Source organism: Equus asinus, chromosome 7 (genome assembly GCF_041296235.1).
Source record: "Equus asinus isolate D_3611 breed Donkey chromosome 7, EquAss-T2T_v2, whole genome shotgun sequence".
In the NCBI taxonomy this organism is placed as follows: Eukaryota; Metazoa; Chordata; class Mammalia; order Perissodactyla; family Equidae; genus Equus; species Equus asinus.
The window spans coordinates 53,997,161-54,019,126 of NC_091796.1; the positions used below are offsets into that span (position 1 = coordinate 53,997,161).

At 38.8% G+C, this 21,966-nt stretch overlaps 1 protein-coding gene across 3 annotated transcripts in view; it reads right to left on the reverse strand.

Moving 5' to 3' along the window:
* ABHD3 (abhydrolase domain containing 3, phospholipase) overlaps positions 1-21,966 on the reverse strand; it is a 37,018-nt gene that overhangs the window by 13,941 nt on the left and 1,111 nt on the right. For all 3 annotated transcript variants that reach the window (XR_011504518.1, XM_044773547.2, XM_014860406.3), the window contains exons 3-4: positions 20,843-21,025; positions 8,488-8,533 (exon numbers count right to left, since the gene is read on the reverse strand). Coding sequence is in view for 2 of the 3 variants with exons in the window: in XM_044773547.2 (XP_044629482.1) it covers positions 8,488-8,533; positions 20,843-21,025 (229 nt within the window). In the remaining variant the exon portion in view is untranslated. The remainder of the gene's footprint in view (positions 1-8,487; positions 8,534-20,842; positions 21,026-21,966) is intronic.

The window sequence follows — 21,966 nt, forward strand, 5'->3', positions numbered from 1 at the left end:
CTGCCTGACTTTACTCTCTAGGTGAATCTCTGTTACTATCTTACTCATCTCTGACTGTCAATAAATACTTATCAAATTGAACTGAAACACACAAGACTGAAAATGAGAAGACCTGATTAGTAACTTGTGATGTGCAAAGCTATGTGGTTCTATCACACAACCTCTGGCAACCTGATGGGCTCCAACAGGAAACATTATAGGCCTTCTTTCTTCACAGGACTTGAGTCCCATTAGAGAAAGGATTCACCTAGGACACACAGCAAAGACACCTAAGGGAGCAATACACTGAATCTGTTGGCCTGGCAGAAACTTTCTTCAGATCTAAAGGTATAACTAGCAGCTTTTCAGACAAAAAATGTTGATTAATTCTCAGTTGCTAGGGCTACTAATGCAACCAGCAACTATCGTATTGCAGTAATTCCTGTCTTTTTCCACGCTTCCAGAACAGAGGTGGAGTAAGCCACACATAAAGAGAAAACAGGTGAAGGAGGATCTGACGGGATTCCGCGGGCCAGTGAAAACGCCTTTTAGAGGGAGACGAAGATGGGAAAGGTATTTTGGAAAAATGCAGAAAATCTAAAAGATAGATAACCTTCCAGCAGATGTTTGGGCATAAATATTTTATAAGTTAGATAGAATAATTTGATAATAATTACAAACCAAGATTGTTTAAATTGCTCAACTGTAACTATGATGAGACAGAAACAACAGTAATTTGTTTAATGGCTGTTAGGGTTAGTTTTTAAAAAATCATTACAGAGAATAATGAAGTAAAAATAATTCTTAATTATTCATACATAATAGATGGGAAAAGAATAAAGCATATATTTTATATTTATCTATGGACTGCATCTAATTTACCCTTCTTAGTCAGCTTCCAAAAAGTAGACAAACTGATTTCTCCCCAACCTGAAAGAGAATTTTCTTGTCCTCGTTTATAAGTTATTTGTTTGAAAATGCAAATTTCATTAAAAAATTTTTTTTGTCTATAAACAAATTAAAATTCTCCCTGTTGATCAGGTAGCCTGACTCCCTAGCTATTCTGGGAGCAAATTAATTTGCCAATCTGCAGTAGAAGCCATAACCCAGGACCCTTGTCTCAGTGCTAGGACTGCCTACCACATATCTGATACTGAACTGGGCTATCTAGTAAAAAGATTTTAGTTTTCTATCAAGAAAAAAAGAATTATTTAAATTTCACATCTACTTTATTGTAATACCTGATAATCAGCAAGAGTTTAGAATATTTCATCTTATAGTCTTCCTCTCTCAAATATTTAATGATCTGTACTTAAATACTTGATGAGATGCTGCTTAAATGTACTCTGTGATTCTTGTGTGGATGTAGGCCCCCCGAAAGAAATAATCCTTTTATAAGAGGACTAATTATGCTTTTTCACTGATCCCTACAGTGTGTTTTTGCTGTTATTGCTGTTTTGTCTCATTCTAGCCACCCCCAGTCCAGTACCTAGTAAGCTCCTCAAATAATTCTTAGGGAAATCGATCTATTTTCGGAAGAAGAGTCTGTGAAATAAGGAGCCAGAGAAAACGAAAGTATGTGTACATAAATAAAACCAGCACTTTAATGAATAATCATTTCACCCAGTCATTGATAGACATATAAAATGACCAAGTCTCTAATTCTGGAATTTTGTTAATTATTTAAAGTAACCAATCACAAAGCAAAGGGTCCCAGGAAATATCCTGGCCAATGCTGAGGCCAAGATGGCCTATGTGCCATGCTCGCACTAGTATTTTAGATGGTGATGGGACATGCTCATGCAGTCATGTTACACAAGCTACGCCAATAAATGAGCACAGTTTTGTTAGTGGCTTAGAGCAGGTCAGCCAGGCAGACAGGAGTTATCCTCAGCTAGGCTCCTAAGAAGCAAGTCTCATGCTCTCCTCTGCCTGGGTTTGAGGCCAGAGATAGCTCACCTGGGCCAGGGTCCTAAGGGAGCTGCCACATCCAGCACTACTCATCACCTCACGTGGTTTTCAGCCCCACCTGCACATTAGACTCACCAGAGTGTGTTAAGACAGATTACAGACCCTGGACTCCACTCAAAACCAAATGAATCAGAATCTTTGGGGGATTGGGTCCAGGGATCAGCATTTTTTAAAGCTTCCTAGAGGATTCTAATGTGCAGCCAGGGTTGAGAACCAACTGCTTAAAGAGAATAAAGAAACAGGGTGAGAGCTGAGCCAAGACAGGAGGAGGCTGCAGTGACAAGAATGATAAAACCTATCTAGAGTGACTTGGGGCCAGAGAAATCTAGTTCTTTGGGGATTCCTTGCACTGCAGGGGGAAGTACTGCCAAGCAACTCATTCCTTATAGGATTGCCTGGTACATACGAGATATTCAATAAATGGTAGCTAGCTATTAAATCATTGTTATTATCATCCTAAAATTCTTTAATTATTTAAACATACTTTTCCTTTTATTTGAAAATTGTTTAAATATAGAGAACTGTACAATCCTCAGTGTACTCACCACTTATAGCAGTTGATATTACTGAACTGGACCTATCAACGTTAGGAGAAAATTCTAAAGGATTCAGCACATTCAAATTAACATCTGGCTGAGATCAACCTTCCTGGGTTGTTCTGATGGGCGGACATGGAGGTGGGAGAGGTTATTTTTTGGAGCAAGTAGGAAAGGGTCACCTGGGTGGGAGACACGGGTTGTTGAATAGGAAGGTATTGGGTGTGGAAAAGGGGAGGCCTGAAGGCACAAGTTTGACAGCGGAATTGTGGCCAGGCTGAGCCTGCCCTAGATGCTCGTCCTCTCTCAGACCATAAGGGAGGTCCTTAATCCCTTCTGAACGCCTCCTGAAGGAAACAGGGCCCCTGAAGGGAAAGAGCCCTACATCCCTCCTACTCCACTAGCTTCCATGGAAAAGCTAAGGTGAAAAAGCTCAGTAGGAAACAAGAGCAGATTTCTCTAGATCTATGTCCTTAATTAAGCACCAAAGAATCTGAGGTTGAGGCAAGAACCCTCTCTTTGAAACCACTCCTTATCTCTACCCCCCGATTTTCAGGCTGACTTGACTTAAAGCCAGTGCTGAAAGGTTAAGACATTCGGCTGGAGAGTCGGAGTGTCTGCCCTGAGACCACTAATCAGCTTTATGACCTCAGGCCAGGCACCCTACTCCTCCAGAGGAATCCTCAACTACCGAATGAGGGTTTTAGGATTAGAGGATCTCGGAGGCAGAGCTAATCAAAGTGCGAGTCCAGGGAGAGATAAGGGGCTGGTGTCGAAATACGAATCAGCATGCTGCTTCTCTCACCAAGAGAGTATTGCTACGAGAAAAAAAATAGATCTGCTCACCTCAACAGGGTGCTTGGAACTGAAGCTGGTTCACATTCTGTCACACCCCTGCATCTTGTCAGCGACCGCTATCGAAGATTTGGAGATGTGGAAGCTGGTCCACAAACCACACTTGGAGCAACACTGCTTTAAAGTAACTTCTGCTTCACTCACCCTGTGGGCCCTCCTTTACCTGCTGAACCGGCTCTAACTTGAACTGGAAAGTTCCTGAAGGAGGTTTTTCTTTTTAACAGCTTTATGAGACGTGATTCGCATACCATACCATTCACCCATTTAAAACGTACAGTTCAATGATTTTAGGTATATTCAGAGTTGTGCAACCACCACCACAATTTTGGGACATTTTCATCACCCCACAAAGAAACTGCCTACCATCAGCAGTCATCCTCCCTCCGCCAGCCCTAGGCAACCACGAATCTTCTTTCTTTCTGTCTCCATAGATTTGCCTATTTTGAATATTTCATACAAATGGAATCATACAACATGTAATATTTTGTGACTGGCTTTTTTTCACTTAGCATAACGTTTTCAAGGTTTATCCATGTTGTAGCACGTATCAGTACTCCATTTCTTTTTTATTTATTTATATTTATTTATTTTTGGTGAGGAAGATTGGCTTTGAGCTAACATTTGTGCCAATCTTCCTCTATTTCATATGTGGGATGCCACCACAGCATGGCTTGATGAGCGATGTGTAGGTCCATGCCTGGGATCTGAACCTGCAAACCTGGGCCACCAAACTGAGGGCATGAACTTAACCACTAAGCCACTGGGCCAGCCCTTCCCTTTCTTTTTTAATGCTGAATAATATTCCATGATATGGATATACCACATTCTATTTATCCATTTGTCCATTCATGCATGTCTGGATTCTTTCTATTTTTTGGTTATTACCAATAATGCTGCTATAAATATTTGTGTATAAGTTATTGTGTGAACGTATATTTTCATTGCTCTTGGGTATATACCTAGGAACAGAATTACTGGATTACTGGTAACTCAATGCTTAATGTATTGAGAAACTGCCAGACCATTTTCCAAAATGGCTAGGAGGGTTTTCTTTTTGGGCCCATGGACACAGAAGTGTGTAAGACTCTATAACCAAAAGGAAAGGGACCTCCATGTAAATTTCAATAAACTCAATTTTGGCTGAGTTCTTTATAAATCATCATTCCTAAACTAAGCTGGAAACACGACAGTTCACAAAGTAATCATTAATATTAGGGAGTTTGTGGGTAACTTGCATTCCTGGATTCCTATCCTTGAAACCAATCTGCAGAGAGAAAAAAAGGTACCACCTACTCTGAGGGCTCCAAGAACCCTGAGGATCAGTCTGCTGAGACCAGGACTATCTGTCTCCTACAGCTGACAGCCCCAGGGGGTGCAACTGCAGGCTTCTCATTTCTTGGTGAGCAAGGGTTTTTGGCTTTCAATCCTGCAATGACTAAGTGGAAATGAGGACAACATAGTGGTGGGAAATCTCTACTTTCTTATTCTGCTTCGCAGGAGCCATAGTAATCTGTATAAATTCTAAGTCTATCACCAACATATTTCAGCAAACCTTTTACTTTTGCATTTCTTCCACTCCTAGGAGAACTGCTCACCCTAAATCCCATTTCACGTTTGCTAGCTCTTTTAGGTTCATTTCAGTTAGAGGCAGTTCCTTCCTATATGATCTTTGCTGATCCATCTTTTGTTCTTTTTTATGCCTACCTAAGGTTTTACTTACTCTGGTTCTGAACTACATTAAATCCTGGAACAAAGTGAGGTTTAAATAAACAGAGAGTTCCTCTAGTCCAATACGATAATTGTTCATAGCTCTAGGGCAGAAAGAAGGGTTATCAAGGGATCTAAACATCACAGGTAACTTTAATAATCAACATTGGCATCTCATTTTTGAGAAGCATATATTAAATTATAATTAATTTGCTCCCTTAAATTTATTTTTTAAAGCAGTTGTTCTAAAAGGATATAATTATAATTACATTTTGGCCATTTTACATTCTTATTCTTTGTTAAATTAGATCACATTAGTCTTTATGATACAGATATTTTCTGGAAGTACTAGTTCATCAGAATTCAATGCAGGGCACTGGAAAGGCTCCAGAGACCAAGCTACTCTCATGCCCTTAGAACTCAGTGAATTCTTTAAAATAATAATAATAAAAAAGTGTATCTATATGCTATCCCTTTGTAAGAACTCAAAGAGTGCTTGGAGATTTTTCAAAAATCCAATTAAAGGTTATGGCTAGGGGCTGCCCCGTGGCTGAGTGGTTAAGCTTGCAGGTTCTGCTTCAGTGGCCCAGGGTTTCACCGATTCGGATCCTGGGCGTGGACATGGCACTGCTCGTCAGGCCATGCTGAGGCAGCATCCCGCATGCCACAACTAGAAGGACCCACAACTAAGATATACAACTAAGTACTGCGGGGATTTGGGAAGAAAAAGCAATATACAAAAAAAGAAGATTGGCAACAGTTGTTAGCTCAGGTGCCATCTTTAAAAAAAAAAAAAGTTTATGGCTAAAATTACTGGGTTGCTGCATTCTTTCAAAGTAAATTTCTGATCAACTTTAAATGGTAAGGGTAGAAGGTTGTTCAAGCTTCCTCTTCCTCTTTTTCTGTCCTTCCTATTTGTTGTTTTCTAAGATTCTATCTACTGACCTCTCCCCTTACCTCTAACTCTCTCTAAGCAATCTCAACCATTCCTGAGCTCCAAGTACCACTTGAGCACTGACAATCCATTTCTTTCTCTAGCCTGCACATCTCTCCTGAGGGCCAGTCTAGCAGATCCACCTGTTTACTAGAAATTTCCACCTGGATGATCTAAAAGCACCCTAAAGATCTAAAACTGAATTTGCTATTTTTATTACACCAAAATATTGTAAATTCTTCTAAATTTCCTATTTCAGCAAGTATCACCTTTTACCATATTAGCCTTCTACAAGTTAGCAAAGTTAGAAATGTTAACCTCGACTCCCTTCTCTTCGCTTCCCACAATACAATTAATACTATTCTTTCTGCCCCATGAATACCCCTCATCTTTGTTCTCTCCTCCTCAGCCCCCCTGCATCTGCTTTCAAACTTTGGGTAGGTCTACAGTAACTGCCTTCTAACAGGTCTCCAGCCTCCAGCCTCCTTCCCCTCCAGCTCTTTTCTATACACCGCTGTCATGGTCCTCTTTCTAAAACATGACCAGGATCAAATTATTTTATATGTCAATTATACCTCAATAAAGCTGAAATTAAAGAAAAATGTCACTGGTTCAATACTAGGTCCTGGGGATTCTACACGATTCTTCACAATCTGGTCCTACCCCTTCTAGAAGAATTTCTGTCACTTCCTGAATCATGAGAGGGTACAAGAACATAAGCACATAGTCAGACTACCTGGGTCTGAATCTTGGCTCCGAATTTCTTGGCTAGAGCAAGTTCTTAACCTATTTGTGCCTCATTTTCTTCTTTTGCAAAATGGGGATGATGGTAGCTATGCTTAACTAAATCACGGGGTTGTTTCTACTGCTGAAATGTTAAGTATGAAAAGATATAACTGATAGTTTCTAAGGACTCAACAGATATTAAGTAGAATTATCATCATCATTATCCCTCCACAAGTAGGTACTTGCTATTCCATGCTCTTTAATACCTTGCTCTTTCTGCTGAGAAAGCTTCTCTATGCCCCCTCCTGGTCCAATACCACTGCCTTCAAGATCCAACTCAGATTCGCCTCCACTACAGTGTTCTCCCACCTCCCCAAGGCAGTTAGTTACTCCTTCCCTTTATGCTCTGGAGCCTTAAAAAGTCTTCCTACGGTTATACGTAGCACTGTATTGCACGTATTTTTATGTATCTGACGCTCTCCTACAACTTAAGTTAAAGCTCCTAAGGGTTAGGGTTGTGTCTAACAACGTGTACACCCCTCACCCTACTCTCTGGTACAGGAGTACAAGGCAAGCTACCCTGTTGAGAGCATAGAACACGGCTTTGCTGAATGAACAGATCTTTGTCCCTCACTTTATGGGACCTAACAGAATGTACTTTGCAGCTGTTATTTTTCCTGAGAGCCTCAGACCATGTCTTCCCCATCTTTGGGTTCTGGAAGCACGTAGAAGGATAGACAGCAGACAAGAGCTGCTCAAAAACAATTTGTTTGGTGACAAATTCAAGCTTCCCCTTTAGAGTACCTCCCCTCTGTCCATAAGATTCCTAAAGGCTGGACTAAATAAGGGAATGGGACCCTCCACATCAAACTATTATTATGAGGCACTTGAATGAGACTGTCAACACCTTATAACTTTAGCTTTTAAAATCATAGTGATCTCGATTCCCTGCAGGGCCTAAGTCACTGTAAAGCAAAACGCAAGCGCCCTTTTTATTACGAAGTTCTCATAAAGTACCAACATTGGTGACAGGATTGTAAATTTTTATTTCCAGCATGATTTAGTCATAGTCTTAATAGTCTCCATCAATGACTCAAAAATAAAGTTTCTTGCAATTCTAGTGGAATTGCCTTTGACTTGTTGAAATGGTGAGGAACTAAAAGTTTAAAAGCTTCAACAAAATTTCAGCGAGTGTAATAATAGTTCTCATTCCAACTCATAAGTTTACCATCAGATAGAGTAATGATTTTCTAAGAGGTGGACGAATTTCTATCCTAGCAAAAACTTTAGCGGCTAGAGAGAGAGAGAAAAGCTGATTTAAATAATATTTCCTCTATGTAAACTTTGGCTGGCAAATAGGTATAGAAGACATAGTCAATCTGTTTCACGGCAAAACTAAATTTCTTAAGTGAAAAAAAAGTATCAATACACTGGTTAATTTGTTTTCTACTAGTTAATTTTTAAAGAAAAGGTGCTTTGCATTAGAAGGGATACAGATAAATATCTATTGATGTTAACCTCAATTTTTATAAAAATATAAATATATTACATATATTTTATTTGCATATAAGATCAGATGAACATGGACTAAGGGGATTTCCCTGGTTGTGTAATTATGGGTCTTGTACATTTCCTTTTTTTCCCTCATCTGTATTTTTCAACAATGAATTTGTGTTGTTTACATAATAAGAGTTATTTTAAATAAAAAAATGTACTTTTCGTTATAAAACTAGAAACAATTTTTTAAAAAATTAAGCTATTGTCATTAAGTTTACTTACCAAGAGATTCTCCCCCGCCATTCCTCTGTTGTTAAAAACCACACATCTAAAAACCAGGAAAGGAATTTTTGTTATTTTTACACACGATTCTTGCTCACAATATAATATTAAAATCATCTTAGTAGCGCTCTTTTAGAGCACTAAAAGATTTTTTAAAAATCTGTTCCAAAGACATGAGAAAGTCTGACAATTTCATCTAAATGCACTAAAAATACCTTTACAGTTCTCTAAATTCAACATGTGGGTTCAAATCAGAAAACCACATGTTGACATGATATTAAATTTTCCTGCCAAGTGCAGAATTTTTACAACTTCTATGCATACGTATAGGCCTCCAATAAGTGTTATTAAAACAATTCTAAATACAAGTCAAACTTAAATGTTTTGCCTCAAATAAAAAAAAATGTCCTCTACCTATTCTATTTGTAACATTAATAAATATCTATTCCTATCCTAAGAAATAGCTCTTGTTCTCTCAAGGCTCAGCAAACATGGAGACTGGAATTTTACCTGACGTGAAAACACTGCCACAGGCAGAGCTGCAAGGAGCCTGGCACCCGCGCTGGCAGGATGGGCCCCTCTAGGCTACTGCTTGGTGTTCAGGTGACCTAGAGGAGGAACACTCCCTGTGTGATCCTGTTTGCCACTCCCGGGTCAACCATCACATGTAAAGGGCTAGGGCAGTGTTGGCTCATAGTAAGTACACAACTGTTAGCTGTTAGTAGCAACGGTAATTGTAGCACCGTGCTAGCTCTAAAAAGTCATTCTGCATTTAAAATATTTCACTCTCATTTAACTTTCAGTCAGCCATAACCCCAGATTTGTATTTGTTCCCATCCTCAAACAAAATCCCAACTTGTGTCTGCACAGGTTCTCTTTGATTTACTCAATCTATATTCATGTTGATTCAAATCCATTCTGTTTTTCTCTGTTTACTTATCCAATCAATCAAGGCCACTAAAGGTTCTCACTCTCTGCTTTCATGGTGCTGCTCATCACCCCATAGGTTCACACACTGATGCACCGATTGCCCTACGGAACATTCACAACTCTGACCCTCCTGTCGGGGGTTTAGAACTCAACGTGGTATTCAGGATATGTTTCTGCAATGGAATTCTTTTTTGCATCTGAAAGGTCGTAGAGAGAATTTTATTAGGTCCAACAGAAAGAAGAGAAATGTTTAAGAAGCTCAGAAACGTGATTTGAGAAAAAGCTAGAAATATTACAATTTATTGACTAGTCAAAGAAAGATCTTAAATATACTGTAAAAACAAGCAGAAAAGTTAGAGTCAGTTAGTCCTTAATCTTTTCTTGCTAAAAAGAATGGCAAGACAGGCTAGACGTAAGTAAAATTTAAGTCAGACACTTGTATTTACTCGTATAACACAGGAATCGGGAATAAAGTTAATTGTGACCTTGAACCTTGAAGATCTTAGTCTTTCAGAAAAGAACCACTTTTAGAGTGCAAACGCTACCCAAGAATAAAAATGGCTTCTGGGGCAAGACATCATCATGTGACTGCCGCTGAGAGACAGGAACAGAACTGGTGGGGGGAAAAAAAAAGATCATCTACAAATTCATGAAAAAGCAGCCTCTACACCTGGGATTTTCTTCCAAACTGCAGACTGGGATATTTGCACTTTCTTTTAGGCAACTTTGAAAAGTGGATCACAGCTCTGGTATCTCTTGCTGGAGGAAGAACTGCACTGACCTCTCCCTAGGCCTTTGTTCCTGACAATGTTCAACCAGCAGCAGTCATCACTGCATATACTTCCAGCCTTGGAAACAGGGCAGGGAGATAAGGAAGAATGAGGGAGCAAAGCAGCCAGAGAAGAAGGCAGAATGAGAGCTGTGTTCTGTCCCTTTCTCCACTCCAGTTGGTGACAAGCAACCAACTTCTTCTTTCATTTAACCCCTTCTCTGCCCTGAGAGTCATCAGGGAGCACTACACATAAAACTAAAAGAGCTGCTGTGAAACAACTACTATTCCTAAGACATTGATAAGCCTCTGCTACCTTTGTAATAAGTGCTCTCCAAATTAATGTTTACAATTTCTCTCAAACAATTTCAAAGCGTACGTATGTGAGGAAAGTTGTTCTCCAAAACTTATTTTTCCCACGTATTTTAACTACTTAAATTTTCTTCTCAAAACAGGGAAAATATAAATAAAGAGAAAAAAATACCAAATAAAGAATAGATCTAGTACTAAGAACTTTCTGTGACAACAGAACATGTTAACCAGGGAAGCAGGTGAGTCCCTTTTAATGAAAGTTGAATAAAAAGCTGAGGGTTACCTACAGCACAGGATTTCCCAACCTTTAGCACTATGGACAATTTGAAACAAATAATTCTTTGGGATTGGGGGCTGTCTACAGTCCCCTAGGTTGAGAACCACTGTTATAGGGAGATAGACCAGATAGCCTTGAATCTGCTCAAGCCCAGTGATTCACTAGAACAAAGTGACTTTATCAGACGACCGTAAATATTTTCCAGTTCTAAGACTCCACAAGTCTTTGAGCTAAGAACAGATATAAGAGTCAAAGGGTGGAGTGAGAGGAACATTCAGAGATTGCTACACAGATTTCAAATAACAATAACAGATAACACTTATTAGTCTTTTCTATGTGCCTGATCATGTTCTAAGCACTTTACATGAATATTAATATTGGATGATTCATTCATTCAAAAATTTATTATACAGAATATTTACTGAACTGAAGATTGAGTTAGAGCTTGCAGGAATAAAACAAAATAAAAATTTAAGGTTCCTGGCCTCAAGGAGAGTACAATCTAGTTAGGTTGAAAAGATGCACCATATTTTCAGTTGAGTGACTACAACAAAAGTGATAGTACAAGGCAGTATATGATTCAATGTCCAATGAGTGGTATAGACAGTAAAGCCATATGAAGTCAGGATGGGCAAAATTGATTAGGAAAACATTATTGGAGAAGGCAGATAGATTTTATGCTGCGACTTGAAAACTAGTAAAGATTTCAGCAGAAGGAAAGTGTGGGATATATTATGAGTTGAAGGGAGCAATGTGAGCAAAGCTACAAGGCAGACACATATAAAATTTTCTAAGGTATGAGAAAATAGATTATCTTAGCTAAAACACTGTAAAACAGAGGGTAATGAAAGAAAGTAAGATAGAAACATAGGTTAGGACCAAAATAGACATAGAGTTCTCAACGCCAGATTAAGAAAAGATGACAAGGAGGTTCTGCTTTTGGAAATGTCAGAGTAGATTCTATTGGGCCAACCATTCCTGGAATAAAAACTATAAACTCTTAAATTATAAAGTCAATGGAGAACAACCAAAGCAGGCAGAAACTGAATGAGAGTTGACACTTAGGAGAAGAAAATGGCATCGGGTAAGTTTTCTGTTCTTACAGGTTTCCGTCTGAGGGGAAGCACAGGGTGGTATTACTCAATGATGGATAAAAGTCAGATTGAAGTCCAATGGGCTTGAAAAACCAGAAAACAGAGTTTGGTGCAACTACAGCAGTTAGAAAATCAGGGGAAAATCTCAGAAAAGAGAGAGAGACACAAGGGGAAAGTCCTAAATTCTGGATAAAAACTGGGCCCAAAGCTCTGGCTGACCCTTCATCTATACATATGTGAGGCAGACTCCAAGCAGCCCAATTAAAGATAAAAAACTAAACAGAGGACCAGCCCGGTGACATAGTGGTCAAGTTTGCACACTCCACTTCGGCAGCCCAGGGTTTGCCAGTTCGGATCCTGGTGCAGACCTACACACCGCTTATCAAGCCATGCTGTGGCGGGCGTCCCACATATAAAGTAGAGGAAGATGGGCATGGATATTAGCTCAGAGCCAATATTCCTCAAAAAAACCCAAAAAAAACAAAAAAACCCACCTGAACAGAGATTTTAGCTGCTGTCTACTACAGAGGAGACAAAGTTTGAACTTGAGTTTAGCCCAGTTATCTGCCTGATAAAACAAATAAACAAAAATCAGTACTCTGAGAAAATATAACAGAATCCAGAGCCTCTACAATGGATCATTCAAAATGTCCAGAACACAATCCAAAATTACTAGACCATGAAGAAACAGAAAAACATGACCTATGAGATGAGATAACATAATCAGGGTAACTGACTCTGAGATGGTCCAGATGTTAATTAATAGATGAGGAGGATTTAAAGCAGCTATTATAACTATGCTCAAGCTTGTAATGAATTTCAAAAATAGAAAATCTCAGCAGAGGAATAAAATCCATTAAAAATATGTAAATTCTAGAACAGAAAAATACAATATCTGAAATAAAAAAGTCACTGGATTTGCACAATGCAGTTCCAGTCTAAAGATGAGAGAGAGAAAAAAAAGATTTAAAAAAAGAATAGAATCTCAGTGATCTGTGGAACAATATCAAAATATCTAACATACATGTAATTTCAGTCCCAGAAGAAGAGGAGATAAAGAATGGGGCAGAAAAATATTTGAAGAAATAATGATCCCTAATTATTGAAATGTGAATGAAAAGACAAAAAGTCATCGACACACGACACAAAAGACAAAGAAAACTGGTGGTGGGACTAAAGGAACAAAAAACCAGAAAACAAATAATAAAATAGTAAACCTTACATCCACCATATCAATAATTATATTAAATGTAAATGGACTAAAAACCCCAATTAAAAGGCAGATTGTCAGACTGGATAAAAAAGCAAGACCCAAGCAATACACTTTAAGTATGAAAACACAGATACTTTGAAAATTAAAGTATGAAAAAAGATATATCATGTAAACAGTAAGCATAGGAATTCTCAAGTGGCTACAGTAATATCAGAGAAACATCACGACCAGAGACAAAGAAGTACATTTCATAAAGGTAAAAGAGTTAAGGCAAAGGAAGACTAACAATCATAAACGTATATGTGACTAATAACAAAGCCTCCAATACATGAAGCAAAAATTGACAGAATTAAATGGAGACAGAAAATCCACAACATCCTTCTGTTGAGAGACAAAAAAATTAGTAAAGACGTAAACAGTCTGAATGACATTATCAACTATCTTAACCTAATTTACATTTACATAACATGACATCCAACGACATAATACACATTCTTTTAAAAAAAAATGATAGTACCTGAATATTTCCAACCTCATTAAGGCCATAAAGATATTAAAACAGATTAACATAATTCATGTACCTTTTTCTAGAATATTAAGTGTCAGAAATAAAACACAATTAACAAGAATATATTACTGACTATATTACATACCCAACTCCTGATTATCACATGGTAATGAAGAACAGTAAAGGTTAATTCATAATTTAAGAATCTCATTCACTTGTTTCAACTCTTCGCCTACAAAATCTATTCTCTGAGTAGGAAACATGACTTGTTTGCCTATCATGTCTTCAATTTCCCTGATAAAACTGAGCCCTATGATATTATGGGTATACATTATCCTGAAAGGCAACAATCATGGGATTTGAGGAGCTGGTTGTTTCTAAGAGCCTGAGACATCCAAGGGTGTAAAAAGTAGTAAAGAAGAATTTTCAAAAATGATCATCATTTCAAAGAGCCCAACAGAAATCATACATTTATTTGTAGCAAAGCTGTACACTTGAATCTTAACCCTGTCTCACGCTAATTTTGGTGAAATTACTAACACTGTAGTTTTGTTTTGGTTTGTAAAATAGGGATAATAACATATATCTTAGAATTGGGTACATATTAAATAAGATAACTTATTTATAGCACCTAGTATGGGCCCTATCATGCGGCAGGCACTCAACAAAGCTAATTTTTTTTTTTTTTGAGGAAGATTAGCCCTGAGCTAACATCTGCCACCAATCCTCCTCTTTTTGCTGAGGAAGACTGGCCCTGAGCTAACATCCGTGCCCATCGTCCCCTACTTTATATGTGGGACACCTGCCACAGCATGGCTTCCCAAGCAGTGCTAGGTCCATACCTGGGATCTGAACTGGCAAACCCCAGGCCGCCGAGGTAGAACATGTGAACTTAACTGGTGTACCACCGGGCCTGCCCTAGCAAAGCTATATTTAATTATAGTAAAGCAAAATTGCAATTCTGGTTATCTCTTACTGTTCATTAGTTCTAAGTGGCCCTAGGAATTAAAATTAAAAGAAGACCAACAAGTCTTTTTAATTGACCAACAATTCAATATTTAATTATTGCAGTTTATTTTTTAGGCATAATATTTCAAAATCAGTGGCCACAAGGGGACAAAAGAGTCAAAGTGATCCTTAATGTGAGGAAGCTGAAAACCTTATTTTACAACTAGCAGCAAGAGCTCTCTTTCAGTGATCTCTTACAACATTTTATTGGAATCTTTTTTTCCCATTAGCTCTAATATTTTTCTCATTAGCTCTCCTGTTTTCTCTAACATTTACTTAGTTGCTCTCTGATTTTCTCATATTTTATCTGACTCATTTGAATTCTAGCTGGATCTCTTTGGTATTTTTGTGGAATCTGTCAACTAGAGACACAGTTGAACTAGCCTGCAGAAAACTCTATTTAATAACAAAAGTGTTCTACGTTAATAACAACATTTGTTATTAATTAATAACAAAAGTGTTCTGAACTAACAGGAATTATTCCAGTGTCACAGGTCACTGTTGGCAACTTGATTACCTAAAACCGAGTCAGACACACATATGTGTTCCGGATGTAGACCCCAACGACCACTTCCCCCAAGCAGGGCATTCCCTTTCTCCCCGTGGGACTCAGGCAGGAAGTATCTCATCTTCATCTGACCAGACTAAAAGCATGAGGCTTTTCCCTAAGCCAGACAATGGCCTCATTCACTCCTTTAAGTTTCATAGCTAATACTTTTTAAAATGTTCATTATGGGCCAACATTCTTCATATACGTTACATGCAATTCTCGAAACCCTATGAGGCACTGTTATCTTTACAGATGAGAAAACTCAGGGACAGAGCGATTACATAATTTGTCCATGGACACACAGGTAGCGTGTGACAGAGCTGGGATCTGAATCCAGGCAGAAATGACTCAAGGATCCACTTAACTACCTCCCTATGCTGCCTCAAGCTATTTAAGCTGGTAACATTAAAGTCTCTTTTTCCAAAGAAGATGGGTGCTCTGAACACAAAGCACCCTTTGAGTACATGCCAACTGTGATAAAAAGAGCTTTGTCCCAGAAAGTTTGTTAATTGAAGTATTATTTCATAGTGGAACATCTAACAATTAGTTCCTTAGAGAAGGAGACCACTTGTCAGTATCCACCATAACTTTTTCCAGAAATATCTTCATTCAGTGCTTTCTAATATGCTTTATTTCATCTAGCCAATCTCATGAATAATCAGCTAACTGACTCATTCTCAAAATTTTAAAAAGCAAATTATTTTAACAACAAAAAAATGATAAAAATACTTTTAGATAAAAATATTCTGGTGTTAATTTAAAATGACTTCTTACCTAAGCTACTGTTTTTAGATTGGGGAGTAGGCAGAAGTGCCTTTTTGTTTCACTGCCTCATTTTCCCTAGAGCAGCCTCTCCTTCCTTCCTCCCTCAGGAAGGGTCTGTTGAGGACCTGCCAAAGCACTTCTAATGGTGCAGGAAAAGCTGAAAGTCACCTAAAGCTTAGTATCTGCTGGTGCCACTTCCCCTAAATCAAAAACGTGAAGGCACAATCTCCAAACTGGAAAGCAAAGGAACATTTAAAAGTAGTCAAATGTGTGATCCCCTCCTGCTCTTGTCTCCTGAGGTCGTCTTAACCCCCAGCATCCCTCATTGCTACACTGACTCTTCTCAAATTTTGCTTTATCTGTCCTGTTCTCCTTGCCCTTTCAGTGTCATCTGACACTGGTGACCTATTCCTTCCCTCCATAAAATGTCTTATTTGGTTTTTCTGATATTCCAGAATCCTGGCACTTGTAACACTCTGACCACTCAACGTCAGAGGCAGCCAGTTATCTCCCAGTATCTTTTTTGTTTTGGGTGAGGAAAATTCACTCTGAGCTAACATCTATTGCCAATCTTCCTCTTTTTTTGCTTGAGGAAGATTAGCCCTGAGCTAACATCTGTGTCAATATTCCTCTATTTTCTACGTGGGTTGCCACCAAAGCATGGCTTGACAGTGGTCTAAGTCTGTGCCCGGGATTCGAACTTGCAAACCCAGGCCACCAAAGCAGAGCATGTTGGATTTAACCTCTACACCACAGGGCCAGCCCCCTATCTCCCAGTATCCTTTCTCCTCTTCTTTCTTGGTAACAGAAGCCTCCAATTTCAATTGGGTACATGGCTGCCCAAAATAAAGAATTCACTTTCAAGCCTCCTTTGCAGCTAAGAAACAGCAGGCCAAAGTGATACAAGTAAAAGTGGTGTGCACAAGTGCTGGAAAGCATCCTTAATGAAAGTTGATGTGTTCTCTAGTCTCCGTTTTTCCCCTTCTTGGGTGTTGGAATGCAGACGTGATGACTGAAGCTGAAGCAGCCACGGATTATGAAGTAACATGATAACAGAAACTTAGTTTCCTGACGCTACAGAACACTACACAAGCCCCTGTCCACCTTCTTGCATTGTTACAGGAGAAAGAAACTTGTATCTTGTTTAAGTCACTGTTATTTTGAATTTTCTGTCACTTGCAGCCAATCTTGGTCTTCTAATGCATTTCTTCACTACTACTGCATACTCTGTCACTTCAACTAGACCATACGCTCTTTGGGAGTATAGGTTCTGATACTGCACAGTACCAAAATACTTAATGACGGACCTAAATTTCAATGAACTTATTACATATTTCTGGATGGGTCACTCTTTTTCGTATTAATTGAGGGTAGAATAAAATGGTAGATGAAGGCTTTCAACAAAAGACGTCAAAGTAAAAGATGATTTGGATGGTCTCAGAGTCACTGCTTTTCTCCTTGCTTTTAGTTGTAGTGCTGGAAATTAATTCAGAGACTGGGGAAAATATTTAAGAAAACAGGATATTATTCAGGTGCGGAAGATAATATCTATTAGGTTGTGTTACTGAATAGAGATTTTTTTTAAAAAGAAATCTTGAATGAATGGGTAAGATTTCTAACTGATGTATCAGTCATATGGGTGTAACTTATTAGAGGAAACGACTATTTCTCTAGTCCTCTGGTTTCTACAAAGGCTTCTCTTTAAACACACTCCTGGCCTTTCTCATTTTACTCGCTCTCCAGAAGATGGAGAACTTATCTGATTGATAAAATTTGGAAGAACGCTAAAATCTGGAAGAATGACTGGGACTGCCTGGCTTAGCAATTCTCTTCTCTCAGGAGGAAGTTTATCCAGGGAGTACACACTGGCGCTCTGCCAATGCAGGCGAACAACATACAGGCGGGCCAAGTACTGCCCATTCAATTCTATTTACCTTTGACTTCTCAGTAAAACCTTTGCTCATAATTACCTTATACGACCTTTAGCTTAGTTTCCATCTCTTCTATTATTAATTTTGAATTAATAACCCTTAACAGAAAAGTTTTGTCTCTTTGTTAGTATTCAGGTACAGGAAAAAAAATTTAATAGCAACAATGGTAGACCCTTGTGTTTCATTTGTCCACATGCCAGAAGTTAGGTTCTCTCTAATGTCCAAATCATTTGTCACAAGCATCAACAGCTCCCTGATGACCTGACAGAATGCATGACTCTCCCTCAACACTCAACCTTTACATAAGATAGGAGGTGGGGCCTGCAGGCAAGTGCGCCCATGATACTGGGGTGTTCATGCTGACTGTGAAGCTATTGTACAAGAGACATCATAAAAGTATCCGAGCGCTCCTGGAAGGAAGCTAGATGTTTACAGTCCCCAAGAGGTAGCTTTGCTTGTACCTGCTCTTTAAACTATAAAAAATGTTCTGTTTGATCAGGGAACAGAAAATCTGGGAAGGAAGACATAAACATTTCTAAAGACCCACTTCGTTCAGGGCACTAAACCAAGCACTTTATCCATTCTAATTCATTTAAACTGTCTGCAGTGAATAAGAAACTGTGATTGGGGAAGTTAAAAATTAATTTCCCAGGGTCACTCGGTAAGTGGCAGTTCCAACATGTGAACCCAGGCCTGGCTCCAAAGCCCACGCACATTCCCCATATTACATAGCCTTCCACAAGCTCTACTACCTCCTAGATCCCATACTACAGTATCAGCAACTTGATCTGTTTTGTGACCTAAGGACTCAAACCAGCCTTGTGCCAAAATTCCAGATCCATTTTTTACCTCAGTGGCCTGTGAAAGTACCCGGCTGTCTGTAGCAGATTGCAAAAAATTATTTTATATCTCTTCCCATCAAGAAGTAGAGTCTATTTCCCAACCTTTTGCTCCTGGGCTGACCACGTAACTTGTTTTCACTAGAATGTGACTCGCTCTGATTGGAATGCAGCAGAAACAACACTGTGACAGTTCTCAGCTTGGGCCTCAAGAAGCCTTGCAGCTTTCTTGTGCACTCTTAGAACTCTTAGAACTCTCTGCCACCAAACGAACACGCTTGGGGCGAGCCCGATGGTGGATGAGAGACCACGTGGAGCTGAGATGAGTCATCCCTGCTGAGGGCCCCTAAAGCATGGAGTTGTTCTGGCTGCTGATCACAAATGCATGAATGATCCCCGACCAGATCAGAAGGACCACCCAGCTGAGCTCAGCCCAAATTGCTGACCTATGGAATCATGAACAAAATGGTTGTTTTTAGCCACTAAGTTTTGGGATAGTTTGTTATACAGCAAAAGCTAACTGATACACCCTCTCTTACCTAGATTCAGAGATTCCTTGCCGTTAAAAATAAATGCTGATAGGCCCAAAGACCATTGAGAAGTTTACTGACCATTGCTTATTCATGCATTCTGTTACCTTCAAGCCCAATCTGATTTAGTGTTAGAGTTCCCTAAACCCAAATAAGCTGGGTCTTCAAGCAGCTACCAGTGACTTGTCCAGCCTTCCCCTCTCATAGACTCCTTGAGGCACGGACAAATGCCCATGACTCTTTGTACGTCTTCATAGTACCTATCACAAAGCCTTCCTTATATCATACATTCTCAATAAAATTTTGGAATCAATAGATTTTAATTCTTAGGGAAGCTAGAACTTTCCAGTAGCTTTGAAGCACATTGTATTGATAGCCATGGTAATACAGTTCGGCAACTTACACAAGTCATGAAAGGAAGTCATATGTGCTAGCAAATCCAAGGCTTATAAGATTTAGTCCTTGTGTTTCAACTTCATTGTTTTTAAAAAGCACTTTCTAAGTCTTGGGAGACAGCTCAGGCCAACCACAGAATCAGCAATTTAGATAGGTACAAAAGGCTTTATGATCTGTACTTTTTGAGCATGACTAAGTTTTAGCAAAAAATAGGAATCAAGCCTCATATCTAACAGGATGGTAGTTAAACATGGAATAACAATGAATTCCTGCTATTGCTTAGCGTAAATTTCATTGGAATCATAATTCTGGGACGCCATATCAAAGCTTCTGAGAGCCTGTCACTTCATGGACAAAATAAGCTTTTTCTGTAAAAGATCAGAGCTTACTTCTTAAAATTGAATGAGCTATTATGGCATTTTCCCCTTTATATCAAAATGTTTTTATTAATATAAACTCAACATTAATTTTTCACACAAACAAGTGTTTCCAGTTTAACAAAAATACAGCTCACTTCAAATGCAACTCAGAGTGTTCCATTATAATTACTATCAGCTAAAAAAACTGAGGCACAGAAAAGCAGTAACAATGACACTGCTTTAAGATTTTAGAGCTGAACCTGAAACTTAAAGTTGCTAAGTCACTTGCAAAACATTAAGTTGTACCTGGTGACCGAGTTGAATAACGGTTACTCAAAAATGCTGTGGCATCATCAACGGGACACTAACCATGTGCACCTGCAAACTCAGGGGGACAAAACAGGCATGAGTCACCTTGGAAAAATAAGCATGACCTACAAGCTGATTCTGAATATTTTTTACACTTGGGATCTGAGTCAATGAGACAAGATTAGTGGATCCAGGGCCCAAACAAGGAATGTGACATGAGGGCCACTGTCTCAGGGGTTTGTAATTGCTATTTTCCATAGCACTCCCTTCAGTAGGGCCTAGCGCTTCTCACACTTGGTTCCTATGTCAATTCCTAGGTGATTCCAATTCCATTCATTCATTCAACCAAAATCTGTTGAGTGCCTACTACGCTAAGTGCTATTTTCTGTGAGATGATTCAGTTATGCATTTCCCTGAAAAAAGAGAGAAAGCAGAAAACATAATAATTTAGAGGATGGCTTAATTCAGGCAAGAAATAAGTATTTCTGACACACACATGGAGATATATTTGTGCTTCACTTAGAACAAATTAAGTGAAAAAACGGAAAGAATCTTTGACGGGTACCTGTATCCCAATTCTTCACTAAGATGGATCATATGAAGGATATATGATTCTTTGCTTGTTCCAGTGAGGCCGGGCAACAATAAGATAGTCGGTCTGATGCTGGCATCCATAAAACACTTACTGTTATCATTATCAAACCAGTCCAGCAAAATCTGTCCTCCATCTGCAGTTTTAATAAGTTCACTGAAATAAATAATTCAAGACATATCATTAAGTGTTTCAAGTTGTCTTAATACTAGTGTCTTAATTCTATAAATAAATGACATTATTTGGTCATCTCAAAATAACTTTTTTCAGCATTCACTAACACATACACCTATATCATTTTCTTTCATTACAAGAATGTTATGAAATTAGTACCATAAAGTATCCCCAGCAACATCAGTAAAAGTCAGTATATAAAAATGAACTTCAAAGTACTTCAAATATTTATCTTAATCATTTCCTCATTATTCCAAAATATCCAGCATTTAACCTCTATTTGATTGAGGTCACCCAAATAATTCAATAGGGAATTACGAACAAGTAAAATGCTGATCCGATCATTGCTCCAGATCTCTGACTCAATGAGGCCGTCTTTTGACAGAGTATATTACAAAATTTGCTTCTTGAATATCTCAAAGTACTTCTCACATAGTATCTCTGAACTGAAGTCTCAGTCAAGAAAAGGAACTCCAGAAGGACTAGATGACTCAGGGAAATTAATAACAGGCACCATTTAAATCTCCTGGCTACTGACATATTCTGGACCCTATCTCTAACACCTCAAGGACATTATCATCAAAAACCCATTTGCTCATCAAAATGAAGCGCTTTACACGAGTCCATCACACAAAATCCAAATTAATTAGCCTTCTCTCCTCCAGCCCTAATCCCAGCATCAATGAATTGGTGCATATCATTGAAGGATCTAGGTCCTCAGGGATAGACGCAGGACAAATTGGAAAAGAGTAACCCCCAAACACTTCTCTCATCCTAGAAATAAACCATTTACATCACAGTGCCCCCCCCCCCCGCAAAAATGGTGAAAGGCCATACCTGAATATTTTCCTGCAGCTGAGGGTGAGGGACATACGTTCCATTTTCACACTCCCTTTGTTTTCCACATACTTACTAAACCAGAG